The sequence below is a fragment of the Chanodichthys erythropterus genome, chromosome 24, assembly GCF_024489055.1.
Source record: "Chanodichthys erythropterus isolate Z2021 chromosome 24, ASM2448905v1, whole genome shotgun sequence".
Lineage (NCBI taxonomy): Eukaryota > Metazoa > Chordata > Actinopteri > Cypriniformes > Xenocyprididae > Chanodichthys > Chanodichthys erythropterus.
Genome location: NC_090244.1, coordinates 18,910,094 through 18,924,252, shown reverse-complemented (window position 1 = coordinate 18,924,252; position 14,159 = coordinate 18,910,094). Strand labels below are relative to the sequence as shown.

The 14,159-nt window shown below is 35.4% G+C and overlaps 1 protein-coding gene and 1 pseudogene across 1 annotated transcript; both read right to left on the bottom strand.

The window, feature by feature from the left end:
* Positions 1–380: 380 nt before the first annotated feature.
* On the bottom strand, positions 381–1,494 carry LOC137015145 (beta-1,3-galactosyl-O-glycosyl-glycoprotein beta-1,6-N-acetylglucosaminyltransferase 3-like; annotated as a pseudogene).
* Positions 1,495–11,992: 10,498 nt separating this feature from the next.
* On the bottom strand, positions 11,993–13,635 carry LOC137015183 (beta-1,3-galactosyl-O-glycosyl-glycoprotein beta-1,6-N-acetylglucosaminyltransferase 3-like). Its single transcript, XM_067379956.1, has one exon. It carries the CDS (start codon positions 13,573–13,575, stop codon positions 12,271–12,273), a length of 1,305 nt encoding a protein of 434 aa, XP_067236057.1. The 5' UTR covers positions 13,576–13,635; the 3' UTR covers positions 11,993–12,270.
* Positions 13,636–14,159: the final 524 nt, after the last annotated feature.

Sequence of the window (14,159 nt, the reverse complement as noted above, 5' to 3'; positions counted from 1 at the left end):
GTAATGTCAAAGATTCAGGCCGGAAATTTACAGTTGATATCTGTAAATGGTGTTTTTATATATAATATATATATATATATATATATATATATATATATATATATATATATATATATATATATATATATATATATATATATATATAATATATATATATATATATATATATATATATTACATAGAAATTGTATTCTATCCTTATATATTATACACTTATATATTAGCTTTCATAGATAGAATGACAAATTTAGACAATTTTGTGTAATATAAAAATATTTAATACATTTACAATATATATAGTAGTGGTAGCATTGATCAGTTTGTATCTTTTCAATAAGGTATAGAATTTAAAAACTAAATAAACATTTTCTTACAACACTTCTATCCAATTAATTAAAAAAAAAAATCATACTGACTGTATTTGGCATCATAATATAATGTCAGATTTATCAACTGTTAGTAATGATCGACCATACATTTGATAGCTACATCATCTACTTCTGGATCAAACTTATTTGCTAAAAGATGGTGTTGTCTCACAATCCATTTCAAGTCCCCAGCTCCATAGACACACACCGCCCGTCTGTGCGTCCCAGTGCATGGTGGGTAGGGAGCCCCACTCTTTAGATCTCCTTCATGGTAGCTCCATTTAACTAGACGAGCAATTGCGTTCATGTCTGATTGGTCGAACTTTCTGTTTGAAGGGTTGGACTCTTTATTGGCGGAGGTGACTTTTTAACATTGGTCTGAGTCACAACGTTCGTAACATTGTGATGATACTGCCAGCGCCCCTTTTTGGAGTCTACAGACTCGGACTCCATACTGTTCCTTCCATTCAGGTGTTTTAGAGACTCAACTATTTCTGCATTGGTTTTGATGGGGAAATCAGTGCCACAGGTGTTGAGCAGATACCTCCACTGGACAGGTGACTTGAGCAGATCCTGCATGCAGTTGATGTCCGCTTGAACTCGAGACCAGGAGGCGTAGATCACATCCTCCAGTTTGCTGGCCACAAACACGTTTGTCAGGCAGGACACAATGGCCCTAACTGCTTCTTTAAAGATCTCAGGAGACCTCTGGTCCACATGAACACAGTACACATTGTCAGGAGTGTAAATGGCTCTTAAGAGCCTTTCAAACATCTCAATCTTCTCATGGATCACCATAGAATAAGCAATAGGGAAATCTTTCTCCTCTTTACTGAGAGAAACTGTCAGAAACCCTCAGATGTAGGATGGACAATCCTTGGTTGCGTTGAGATAGAATGACTCGGATAGCAGGGATGTTCTTTTTTCGAGGTCAGGAGCTTCCTGAAAATGTCTTTGTCCACTCCGTCCATGTCTCCTTGGATAATAGCAGAACAAGCCTGTAGTTCTCCAACATCCTGCTTTAGGAAGTGATTCAATTCCAGTTTCCCATGAGAAGGGCAATCCTTCCTTATGTAGTTCAGCAGATAGAGGGACAGTGTTGTACTCTGACCAGACCAGACCTTCCAGAAACTACTCTCGCTATGCCACTAAGGTATGAAACAGCCTCTCAGGTTCATATACCACAGAGATTCGGCAATAGCTAAGGCGGAAACAGTAGGCAAGGTAGGGACCGCTCATCCCTGGTTCCTAGCCACAGATTCATTTTTATGGGGAAAATTAAGTGACATTTCCTTTCATCATAGCTATATGTAGAGGCAAAAACATGCTTATAAGGATGTTGTCTGTACAGTCAAATGCAGGTTGTATAAATGTAGATAAAGAAATTGATACAAGCAATTTAGTGAAGATGTTTAGTATATTTTTGTAAAGACACACACAAGCTACAAAAAGCATTTAAAAAAATAGCCTACCATGTATATGGCAAAATTATGTAAATTATCCAATCTGACAGAATGTATTAAAGAAGTAAAACATTGGATTACTAGTAATTTTCTTGTATTAAATTCAGATAAGACTGAAGTATTACTTATTGGGCCAAAAACCTGTACACAGAATCTCTCAGACTACAATCTGCATTTAGAAGGATGTATATTTCATATGTTACAAAAACAGCCTTCTTCCACCTCAGAAACAATGCTAAGATATGGGATATGTTATCTATTTCTGATGCAGAAAAGTTAGTTCATGCTTTCATGATGTCTCGACTAGATTACTGTAATGCATTATTAGCTGGTTGTCCTGCTTCCTCAATAAATAAGCTACAATTAGTACAAAATGCAGCTGCTAGAGTTCTTACAAGGTCAAGAAAATATGATCATATAACACCAATTTTATCATCTCTACCCATTAAGTTCCGTATTGATTATAAAGTATTGCTAATGACCTATAAGGCTCTAAATGGTTTAGCTCCTGTGTACTTAACTGATCTTCTATCACCCTACAATCCTTCACGCTCTTTAAGATCACAAAACTCTAGACTTCTGGTTGTACCTAGGATAGCTAAGTCCACTAAAGAACAGTGATTGTAAATTAATTGCCTAAATTATTACATTATTTGCTAATTGCATTCTTTAAATTGTAATGTTGACATTCATTCTCTGTAAAGCTGCTTTGAAATGATATGTATCGTGAAAAGCGCTATACAAATAAATGTGAATTGAATTGAATTGAAAATGCCCAAACAGTTGGGCATGTTTTTAACCTATACTGCATGGGGTAAGTTGTTACAAAGAAAAATGTCATCATTGAACAGGCTTTATAAGCAAAAAATGTAAAACAAAGTCACAAAAATAATTACGAAGCACAAAATAAAGATAATAAAGAAATCTACCTTTTGGCCAGCAGATATTGTAATTAATAAAGTGTATACATTTTTATTTTTACTTTAAAAGGTATCAACTCGCCTCAATCTGGCATTTATAAAATATAATTTTATGTCATAATTTGCTCAATTTAAACAGACAGAACACAAAACCTATCATAAACAAGAAACATCTGACAAAGTGCATATGTATGGTTACAAAGTAAAATTATTATTATCGAAGGCGTCCTTTGGCGCACTGTGCAGACACTAGTGAAAAACGACTCAGTGGTTTCTCTCACAAATCATTCATATGGCTTCAGAATACTTGAAACATCACATACCAGTTATTCACTACGTTTGTGATACTTTTTTCTTTCTTTTTTCGTGCTTGCTGTTTAAATCACCGTGCTCTTGTATTGCACGGAAATGCTGCTTAGTGTTTCACTGAAGAAAGAAAGATACTGGTGACTGGTGAGTATAAAATCAACATTCTGTCATTATTCCTAGTCTGTTGTAATGACGTACAACTTAAGCAATGTCAGCCTCGGGTTGGCCTACTGCTATTGCAGTTATAGGAAGTTATCTGCTTATCTGCGCTATCTGCTTTGGGAGTCCACATTAGGTTCGGTGAAAAGAAGCTTCAACATAATTCCATTCTGTAGAAGAGTTTCTTCTACATGGCACTATATTCTCATACAGTTCTAGTCTATTAAATTAGAGTCTATTTAAAGGAGTCTCCAGCAGAGGTCACCAAAAAATCAGCTTATCAAACAAGATTTGTAATTATTTCAGTGTGGAGGTTAGTTGTAGTTGCTCGGTTAACACAGAACCCCACAACACAGCTTTGAGACTATCAATTCGGCTGTGATTAATCATTATGCAGAAGCAATAATAATTGAAAAAAAAAAAAAAAATGTGATGACGATGATTGGCTCCATAATAAACGAGCCGTGACATGAAAGGCTGCATAGAGTCCCATTTCATGCTTTTAAGATCTCTCATCGCAAAATTGGTCACTGGTAAAACATCTACTCTGATATATTGAAAATGTATAAATTAATATGCTCTTTGTAAAAGAAAGACACAAAACACAGTTACTTTTGAATGGCTGTCAGTAGCAAAATATAGTTTTTCTAACAGAGTGCTTAAGGCACACAAAATAAAACACAAAGTAAACAATTTTTGAGTTCAACACATTAATTGTCATTGAATATTAACAATAAAAACAAAACTCAAACTGCAGAAACAGTTCTTTTTCCAGTTTTATTAGGCAGATAACCCTTTATCTGATGATTGTGGCAGTCTGTACTCTGCCATCTTTTCCATACGAGTAGCCTAAAAGTAATCATCAAAATATTAAACTTCAACAGTCCTTAAAAAAAAAAAAAACAAACACACAACTGACTTCACATATGTGATGATAGCAGCGCTGGAACAACTTATCCAAGCCACAGGAAAGCTCTTGTCTTCCAATGAAATACAACTTTGTCATTTTTGGCAACAATAACAAACTGGTGGGATTCACTGGTCAGGTTTCCAGTGCAGACTAGCTGTGGTTGCTGGCCTCTTGGGGAAAGAAGGTTAAGGAAAATTTGTCATGTTTTTGAAGAAAAAAAAACAAACAAAAAAAAACATTAAAGCTCTCAGCTCAAGGGTTAAAGGGTTCGCTCACCCAAAAATGAAAATGATTTACTCACCCTCAAGCCATCCTAGGTGGATATGATTTTCTTCTTTCAGGCGCATACAATGAGAGTTATATTAAAGGTGCCCTAGAATAAAAAATTGAATTTACCTCAGCATAGTTGAATAACAAGAGTTCAGTACATGGAAATGACATACAGTGAGTCTCAAACACCATTGTTTCCTCCTCCTTGTGTAAATCTCATTTGTTTAAAAGACCTCCGGAAAACAGGCGATTCTCAACATAACACGTAACAGTCGGGATCATTAATATGTACGCCCCCAATATTTGCATATGCCAGCCCATGTTCAAGGCATTAGACAAGGGCAGCCAGTATTAATGTCTGGAGCTGCACAGCTGAATCATCAGACGAGGTAAGCAAACAAGAACAACAGCGAAAAATGGTAGATGGAGAAATAATAACTGACATGATTCATGATATCATGATATTTTTAGTGATGTTTGTAAATTGTCTTTATAAATGTTTCGTTAGCATGTTGCTAATGTACTGTTAAATGTGGGTAAAGATACCATTGTTTCTTACTGTATTTGCAGAGACAAGAGAACCGTCACTATTTTCATTTTTAAACACTTGCAGTCTGTATAATTCATAAATACAACTTCGTTCTTTATAAATCTCTCCAACAGTGTGTAATGTTAGCTTTAGCCTAAAAGCATACTATCAAACTCATTCAGAATCAAATGTAAACATTCAAATAAATACTATACTCACATGATCCGACGCATGCATGCAGTATGCATGACGAACATCTTGTAAAGATCCATTTGATGGTTATATTAGCTGTGTGAACTTTGTAAATGCACTGAGAGCTCGGGGGGCAGGGAATGCGCGATTTAAAGGGGCCGTGCGCTGTATCGGTGCATAGTTAAAGTTAGAAGTATAAAACAAGAATTTTTGAAGAGAAATGTCAGAGGATTACGATATAAGAGGAGGAGCTTGAGTTTGTTGCACAGCCTTGTTTGTTTGAACAGCAAGAGGCATCAAAGCTTACGCTACCCCTACATCATTTCAATGTACGGTCGTCTGCTGGAAGCCAGTTATTTAAGTTTTTAAAGTTTTAAATATTTATATTTTTCTTACACAAACACAACACTTCGCTTCTGAAGGCCTTTATTAAAGAGTTAGTTCACCCAAAAATGAAAATTCTGCCATTAATTACTCACCCTCATGTCGTTCCAGACCTGTAAGACATTCATTCATCTTCGGAACATAAATTAAGATATGTTTGATGAAATCCGGTGGCTCAGTGAGTGCGCGCAAAAAGTATTCTTGTCGCTTCATAAAATTATTGTAGAACCAGTGCAGTCATGTGGACAGCTTTAACGTCTTTAGTACCTTTATGGATCTTGAGAGTTTGAATGGCATTGCTGTCAATGGAGGCCTCTCTGAGCCACCGCATTTCACGAAGGTATTACGGGTATGGAACGACATGAGGGTGAGTAGTTAATGACAGAATTTTCATTTTTGGGTGAACTAACTCTTTAATAAAGGCCTTCAGAAGCAAAATGTTGTGTTTGTGTTTAAAAAAAAAAAAAAAAAAAAAAAAATCAAATTTTTGGGTGAACTAACCCTTTAACCCCCCTAGAGCTGCATCATTATCTTTTATGATGGATAGTTGCACTTTTTTGGGCTTCAAAATCTCATCCTTTATTCACTACCATTATAAAGCTGGGAAGAGCCAGGACATTATTTAATATAACTCTGATTGTGTTCGTCTGATAGAAGAAAGTCATATACACATAGGATGGCTTGAAATCATGGGATAATTTTCACTTTTGGGTGAATTATCCGTTTAAGTCAAAAATGATCAATAACACACTTAAGCAGTTAATTATTACTCACTATTGTTACAGTTTGTAAGATGATCGAACAGGAAGTAAGGAGGTTACATTCCTTCTCCAAAGCCACAATCTGGCTTAGTTCTGGCTTACCATTTTGTTTCGCAATACTCAATTAATGATAGTAAACTGAGGTTGGTGTCTTAAGAAGAAGTATGTGAGCTGAATTTGACATAAATCACAACAATCCTGTGCTGTGGGCACAGCCATTGATACAGGCCGCAGTGGAAGTATGGTGGCTGGCTGCCTTGTATGAGAGTATGTCATCAGTTTCTGAGCTTTTCTTACATTATTCATAAGAATAAACTCTTTTAGTCCAGTCACTGCATATTATGCATTAGATCACATTAAAGCGGAGAATACAAATGCCACAAAAGACCTTTTCAGTGCTGTTCGTTCACCTCTGCATGTTCAGCTTGCGTGTTGTATGTGTATCTTACAGTAGCACAAAAGTGTATGCAGTCAAAGCTGGAGTTTAACCACCAATGCATCGAAAATATGACTGTAACAATATTTAATACATAACAGTGTGGTTTCTGCACGAGTTTAACAACACTTAGAATGTGGATCACAGTTCATATTCATATCCGGACCAGAGTAATCATGTTTTTTATGGATATGTGCCATTTGTCAGATTGTAGTGTTTGTAAACGGTATTAAAAAAAATACTAGTAGACATTTTAAATGCTTTTCCTCATTTTTTTTATATAGACCAATAACTCTGTAAAGTTATAATGCTGAATTGTATTTCTAAGAATAATTTAATAGTTGTTAGTAGTAGTTTAGGTTCCTGTGTAGACAATGCAAAACTGTTCAAATGAGTTCTGTGGTCTGAGTAGGAGGAAATTTTATCAAAAGTTTTGCATGCTTCTGGTTTTGCTGCAGCTATTTGTTTTCTTGTTTCAGGATTTGCTACTCCATAATCTACTGCATAAGTTCACGTGGTATATGAATATGGAATATACAGTGATATATGAATATGGAATAAGTGTTTGCCCCCTTCCTGATTTTTTTATTTTTTTTTTGCATGTTTGTCACAGTTTAATGTTTCAGATCATCAAACAAATTTAAATATTAATCAAAGATAACGCAAGTAAACACAACATGCAATTTTTAAATGAAGTTTTTTATTATGAAGGGAAAACAAAATCCAAACCCACATGGCCCTGTGCTTAGAGACATTCTAGAGATATTTCATAGATGATATAGCATTGTTTTTAAAGATAAGTTGCAAAAAAATAAGTATATTTTAAATTCATTTTATTTAGTAAGAAAATTCAAGTATATTTTTAGTATACTTTATGTAGTATTATACTTGCAAGTGTACTATTTCAGTACTACTTGGGACTAAATTGGCCCACATTTTAGTGTATAAAAGTATAATTAAGTATACTTTAAGTGTAACTATAGTAAACTTTTGAGTACACAACTAGTTTACAACTATGTTTTTCATTTGTACTGCAAATTGTACTGTACCGTATTAGCGTTACCTGTAGATTTCAATTTCTGTAGCCACTCCGCAGTCCAAAGTCTTTTGCTTTTGAACACGGGTGAATTTCCAATTGCCACTGATGATCGTCATTGGGACTAGCCTGACGTGGTCATACTCAATTCTATTTCGAATATGAGTCTGATACTGCTCCATTGGGCTTTGATTATGGGGGCGTATTTCAACCGATCCAGGAAAGACCTCAATTGGATAGACCTACAACCAATCAGAGCTACAGAGTAAGTGATGTATGTTGAGCGACACATAGTTGTCAACAGAACTCAACTGCACACATGCTGGAACTAGTAGAAGATGAGCGTAAACAATTTTTGCCAGTGTTGTAAAAAGAATAAGTATACACGGAGTACTTGCCAATTAATGCGCTGTCGATATCTTCTGTAACGGACGCAATGGCGGAATCTACACATCTCAATTCTTCAACAACAGCCATCATTGTTGTATTCAACCCAAGCGCTCTTTGATGACGTGGCTGATTACGTTTCTGGTGATAACCTGTCAGTCATCGCCCTGACAAATGTGATTGGTCTGAACAGTTTCTGTTCGGGCATAATTACCCCTCCACTGATCGAGTCCAGACCGAACTCCCTGACCTCAAAATGTTGTGGGCGGGGCTAAGTTCGGCTGGCATCCAGGCTACATTGGGACCTTTCTGAATTACAATCCACCATCAAAATGATACGTTTAATTATTTCAGCTGCTGTAAGAAATGCATATCAGCAGCATCCAATATGCATAGCTGGGACTCCTTCCTTTCTGTTTACAGACGTGACGTAATGACGCATGTTCAGCTTGCGTGTTGTATGTGTATCTTACAGTAGCAAAAGTATTTTGCATTTTCCCCGCAATGCAGTCAAAGCTGGAGTTTAATGTATCGAAAATATGACTGTAACAATATTTAATACATAACAGCACACAGAGCGCGCACACGAGTGTGGTTTCTGCACAAGTTTCAACACTTAGAATGTGGATCACAGTTCATATTCATATCCGGACCAGAGTAATCATGTTTTTTATGGATATGTGCCATTTGTCAGATTGTAGTGTTTGTAAACGGTATTAAAAAAAATACTAGTAGACATTTTAAATGCTTTTCCTCATTTTTTTATATAGACCAATAACTCTGTAAAGTTATAATGCTGAATTGTATTTCTAAGAATAATTTAATAGTTGTTACTAGTAGTTTAGGTTCCTGTGTAGACAATGCAAAACTGTTCAAATGATTTCTGTGGTCTGAGTAGGAGGAAATTTTATCAAAAGTTTTGCATGCTTCTGGTTTTGCTTGTTTTCTTGTTCACTCCGCAGTCCGAAGTCTTTTGCATTTGACCACGGGTGAATCTCCAGTTGCCACTGATGATTGTCATTGGGACCTTTCTGAATTACAATCCACCATCAAAATGATACGTTTAATTATTTCAGCTGCTGTGAGAAATGCATATCAGCAGCATCCAATATGCATAGCTGGGACTCCTTCCTTTCTGTTTACAGATGTGACGTAATGACGCATGCTCGATTTTCCGCGGAAATCCACCAGTATAATTTTATTATAAAACATTATTACAAGCTTACTGTTGTGAATCGGGCTTAAGTAAGGAGATAGTTTTGAACACTGGCTGGTTATGTACTTGCTCAAAAATTAACCAAAAAAAGTTACAGACTGCAGCTTTAAATGCCCTTATTGAACTAAGGCCTAATCCTGGCTCAATCTAAGCCCGTCTGTGAAACCGGGCCATAGTGTCATAAATAATGGAAAATTCTGTCAATGGCGGAGAAAGAGTTAAGTGGATCTTGAATAAATTCCTATGTACACTACCATAGGACTACACAAACTACACTTAGAATTAGGAACATATATGTTTTCTTTATAAATCAATATTTTAAAACAATGTAAGTTTATAAGACAGTATGTAAAACTATGGGAAAAGGTATTTAATAGGCTACTCAATCCAAAGATTAAACACAACTACAAGCCAAGTATACTTAGAATAATGAATTATGCTTTTAATTAAATAAATAAAAAATCGTGTACACAAGTATTTGCCAAATATACAGCAGTAGAAGTACATAAAGTATATTTTTTTAGCAACATATAAAACCATGCAAGTCATTTAGCTAAATATTATTCTGAATTGGTAAGCTAGCTAGCTTTTCCTAAAATGGCAGCTATGGGGCAAAGTGAGCCAAATGCTGTGGGGTAAATTGAGCCAGTGTTTTAACTTACCCCACCATAAGGCAATGAATTTAAGTTAAATCTGAAGTATAAACTGGTGTCATTTCAATGTAATATTACACAACTGGTTTAGTTTTTCTTTATGTTCAAGTTTATTTGATAGGAATAGTGTAGTATTAGTACACCAAATCCTTCTGATACAGTATGAACCAGAGGATGTTTAATCATATATATCTGTCCACCTGTAGTCTCTAATGGCCTAACATGGTCGAAAATTGCAGAAAAACTACCATGTCAAGAACCTTTTGACTAAAATGTTTATTAGTTTCAGTGATATGTAATCATTCTCTCTGTTTAGTCTGTTTATGGGAAGGTTACAACTTTGATGTTCAACATAACAAATTTAAAGAAATTTTAACTTAATTTGGTTGGTTTTATGTTGTTTAATTTAGCTTTAAAAAATATTTATTTTACAAAGAATATTTGTAAAGGAAAATGGTAATTAAATTAGTTTTTAAAATATTAATATATTATTGTTAAAATTTCACATGGGTTTGATTCAGATTCAGTTAGATGGTCAGTTTACACCCACCTACTGACTCGGATCAACTTACCTCTAACCTGGGGTAAACTGAGCCAGAGGAACACTTTTTTTATAAGAAGCCATATTTTCTGAACCCTTTGTCATAGATGTATTCTGATCATTAAAACTGATAGGAAACATCCTGAAATTACTTGAAATACTATCATTGTACTTCTGCCTCATTTTCCCTTATCTTGAGGACCACATAAGTAAAAATACCCCACTCTCCCCCTACTAATAGCACACTTGAAAAAACTTAATTTTTGTAAGGGTCTCTCTTCCAAAGGTATGTCCCAACTTTTTTTTTGCTGTGACTTCACACATATGCTATATCTATACATCTAAACAGCTGCTTTGTAAGACATTATATAGGTGTAAGAAATTCTTCTGTCTGTGCATGTGTTGACTGCTCTTCTGGTCACATATTAACCACATCCTGTGAAGAAGTTTCATATCTTCTATGTTGACATAAATTTGCAGTTATAAATATATTTGTCATACGTTACCTCACAATATCATGTAAGTAGTAGTTCACTGTAAACCCGGATAAGTAGAATCTACTTAAAAAAACCGAGGTAACTCGTTGCCTTAAATTTTTTAAGTAATGTTAACTTAATAATTTGAGTTCATTTAACTTAAAATGTTTTGTAATATTAATTACTTTTGTAGTTATTATACATAGTATATTTAAGTTCAATGTACTAAGCAAGTTAACTTGCCACCAATCAAAATGCATCCATGCCTCCCATCATGCATTGCTGCATGAATAAATTATGAGCTGAAATGTTTTAGTAATTTTCTTTATTCTCACTATTCAAGTTTTGCTGTTTTTCTGTGACTTTTTAGTAGCTTGTTTTTTAATGTTCAGAGTTGAACTGTTTATCAGAATATATTGCTTATCAGAGATTGAGCTCTAAATGAGTTCAGTGATTCAGATCAAATAATTATTATGTGAAAACATAACCAACACCACCTGATCATCTTATAACTTTGCTTGTCTGGTTAGTTTTAATGCAGTTAAAACTGCCCAAACAAAATGTAATATTAAAAAGTCAAGGGTCAAGAGCTCAACTAAAACAAACCCTGATCTCGATGGTGGTAACTTAAAAATTGAGAGTTTCTCATTTGGTGAAAAACTACAGGATAAAAAGGTAAATGTTTGGAAAAAATGTCTGTAGAACAGCCAAAACAAATGTTCCAACTGTTCATCAACAGCTCCTTGAATTCACACACACCAGGACAAAATGGCGTCATTACCTGCCACAAACCAGTGTGTAGGAGGCGTGGCCAGGAGAAAAACTTCATAATTTAAGTGCATTTAACTTACATTTATTAACACATTCAAATACACCCACAAATTAGTAGAATATACTCATATTTTATAAGTAAAGCAAACAAACTTAAATATTTTAAGTATATTGTAGTTATATTTTTAAGTTAATATAAAATCCGGGCTAAGAGTGTTGGTTTATCATAAATTCATGTACCTTGTGTCACAGACACACATCTAAATTATATATAATTTCTTACCTTTGCTTGTGAGATCTTTTCTTTTTTGTACTCTGTTAATATTTTAATTCTGAATTAAATTCATTAATATCACATCTTTATATGAAGTATTATGTGTAACACAAAGAAAGCTTCTCTACAAAAAAGCACAAATGATTTTTAAAACCCAAAGTATTAATTTAATTTAATTATCTAATATTTACAAACATTTTAAAACATTAAAAACATCATAAAATAATGTCAGATTTATCAACTGTTAGTAATGATCGACCATAAATAGCTTTGTACCTTAAAAAAGCCTCCATACATTTGATAGCTACGTCATCTACTTCTGGATCAAACTTGTTTGCCAAAAGATGGTGTTGCCTCACAATCCATTTCAAGTCCCCAGCTCCATAGACACACACCCCCCGTCTGTGCTTCCCAGTGCATGGTGGGTAGGGAGCCCCACTCTTTAGATCTCCTTCATGGTAGCTCCATTTAACTAGACGAGCAATTGCGTTCATGTCCGATTGCTCGTACTTTCTGTTTGAAGGGTTGGATCCTGGTACTGAAGGCATCCGCTGTAACGTAGCCCACATGTGTTCATCTGGACTGTGTGTGTCTTTCTCCCATTCCATGAATTCTTGAACCTCTTTGCTTTTGAAAATGTGATCCACAAACTCTCTTGAAACCACAAAGTAAGCATTTCCTGAGAACATAGGGCTCTTAATTGGCGGAGGTGACTTTTTAACAATGGTCCGAGTCACAACGTTCGTAACATCGTGATGATACTGCCAGCGCCCCTTTTTGGAGTCTACAGACTCTGACTCCATACTGTTCCTTCCATTCAGGTGTTTTAGAGACTCAACTATTTCTGCATTGGTTTTGATGGGGAAATCAGTGCCACAGGTGTTGAGCAGATACCTCCACTGGACAGGTGACTTGAGCAGATCCTGCATGCAGTTGATGTCCGCTTGAACTCGAGACCAGGAGGCGTAGATCACATTCTCCAGTTTGCTGGCCACAAACACGTTTGTCAGGCAGGACACAATGGCCTTAACTGCTTCTTTAAAGATCTCAGGAGACCTCTGGTCCACATGAACACAGTACACATTGTCAGGAGTGTAAATGGCTCTTAAGAGCCTTTCAAACATCTCAATCTTCTCATGGATCACCATGGAGTAAGCAATAGGGAAATCTTTCTCCTCTTTACTGAGAGAAACTGTCAGAAACCCTCTGTCTTGGATGTAGGATGGACAATCCTTGGTTGCGTTGAGATAGTATGACTCGGATAGCACAGATGTTCTTTTTTTCGAGGTCAGAAGTTTCCTGAAATTTTCCTTGTCCACTCCGTCCACATCTCCTTGAATAATAGCAGAACAAGCCTGTACTTCTCCAATATCCTGCTTCAGGAAGTGATTCAAGACCAGCTTTTCCTTGCGAGGACAATTTGTGCTTTGTTCTGGATAGTTCATCAAGACGATGGACATGGCTGTAGTCACAGAAAGGATGGAGATTATTTTCAGAATCATCTGATTGTTAAATGTCATGTTAATTTATTTAAGATTATAACCTGCCATTAACAACTGCCAGGAGAGGAGATCTGTGTGAGTGAGGTATAAAACAGCCTCTCTTGTTAATATACCAGAAAAGTGTGTCTGGAAGCGACAGCTAACAAATCATACAAAGGGGAAGGGCTAACCTCTGCAAAAAGTCACAGTAGTTACACAGCAGAGGTGTGGCTATCATCTTCCTGGAAAGAGTGATTGTCTGATATTAGTCAAAAAGAGCATTCGATCAAAAAGTTTGTGAAATTTTTTTGTACACCAAGATGTTTTTAAAACAAAATACTTTTTTAAACATTAAGGAAAATTTAAAGTAACAAGTATCATGTGTCTTACACTGTATTTTGAAACTAATAGTGGTCTCATTGAGGAAACTGATTATCTTATCTATTAGTTGCCAGATCTGTAGCTTTTCTGACAAAGGTTTCATTGTAAGCATGTTAACTTTGTGTTGGAGAAGTTCATAGCCTATTGCCACTCCTTTAGCTCATATAGTCTAAATGCAGTTTTCAGTTTTTTATGTATTTCTGCAGAGACATTATAACCTTGATGTCTAACTTGAATTTTGT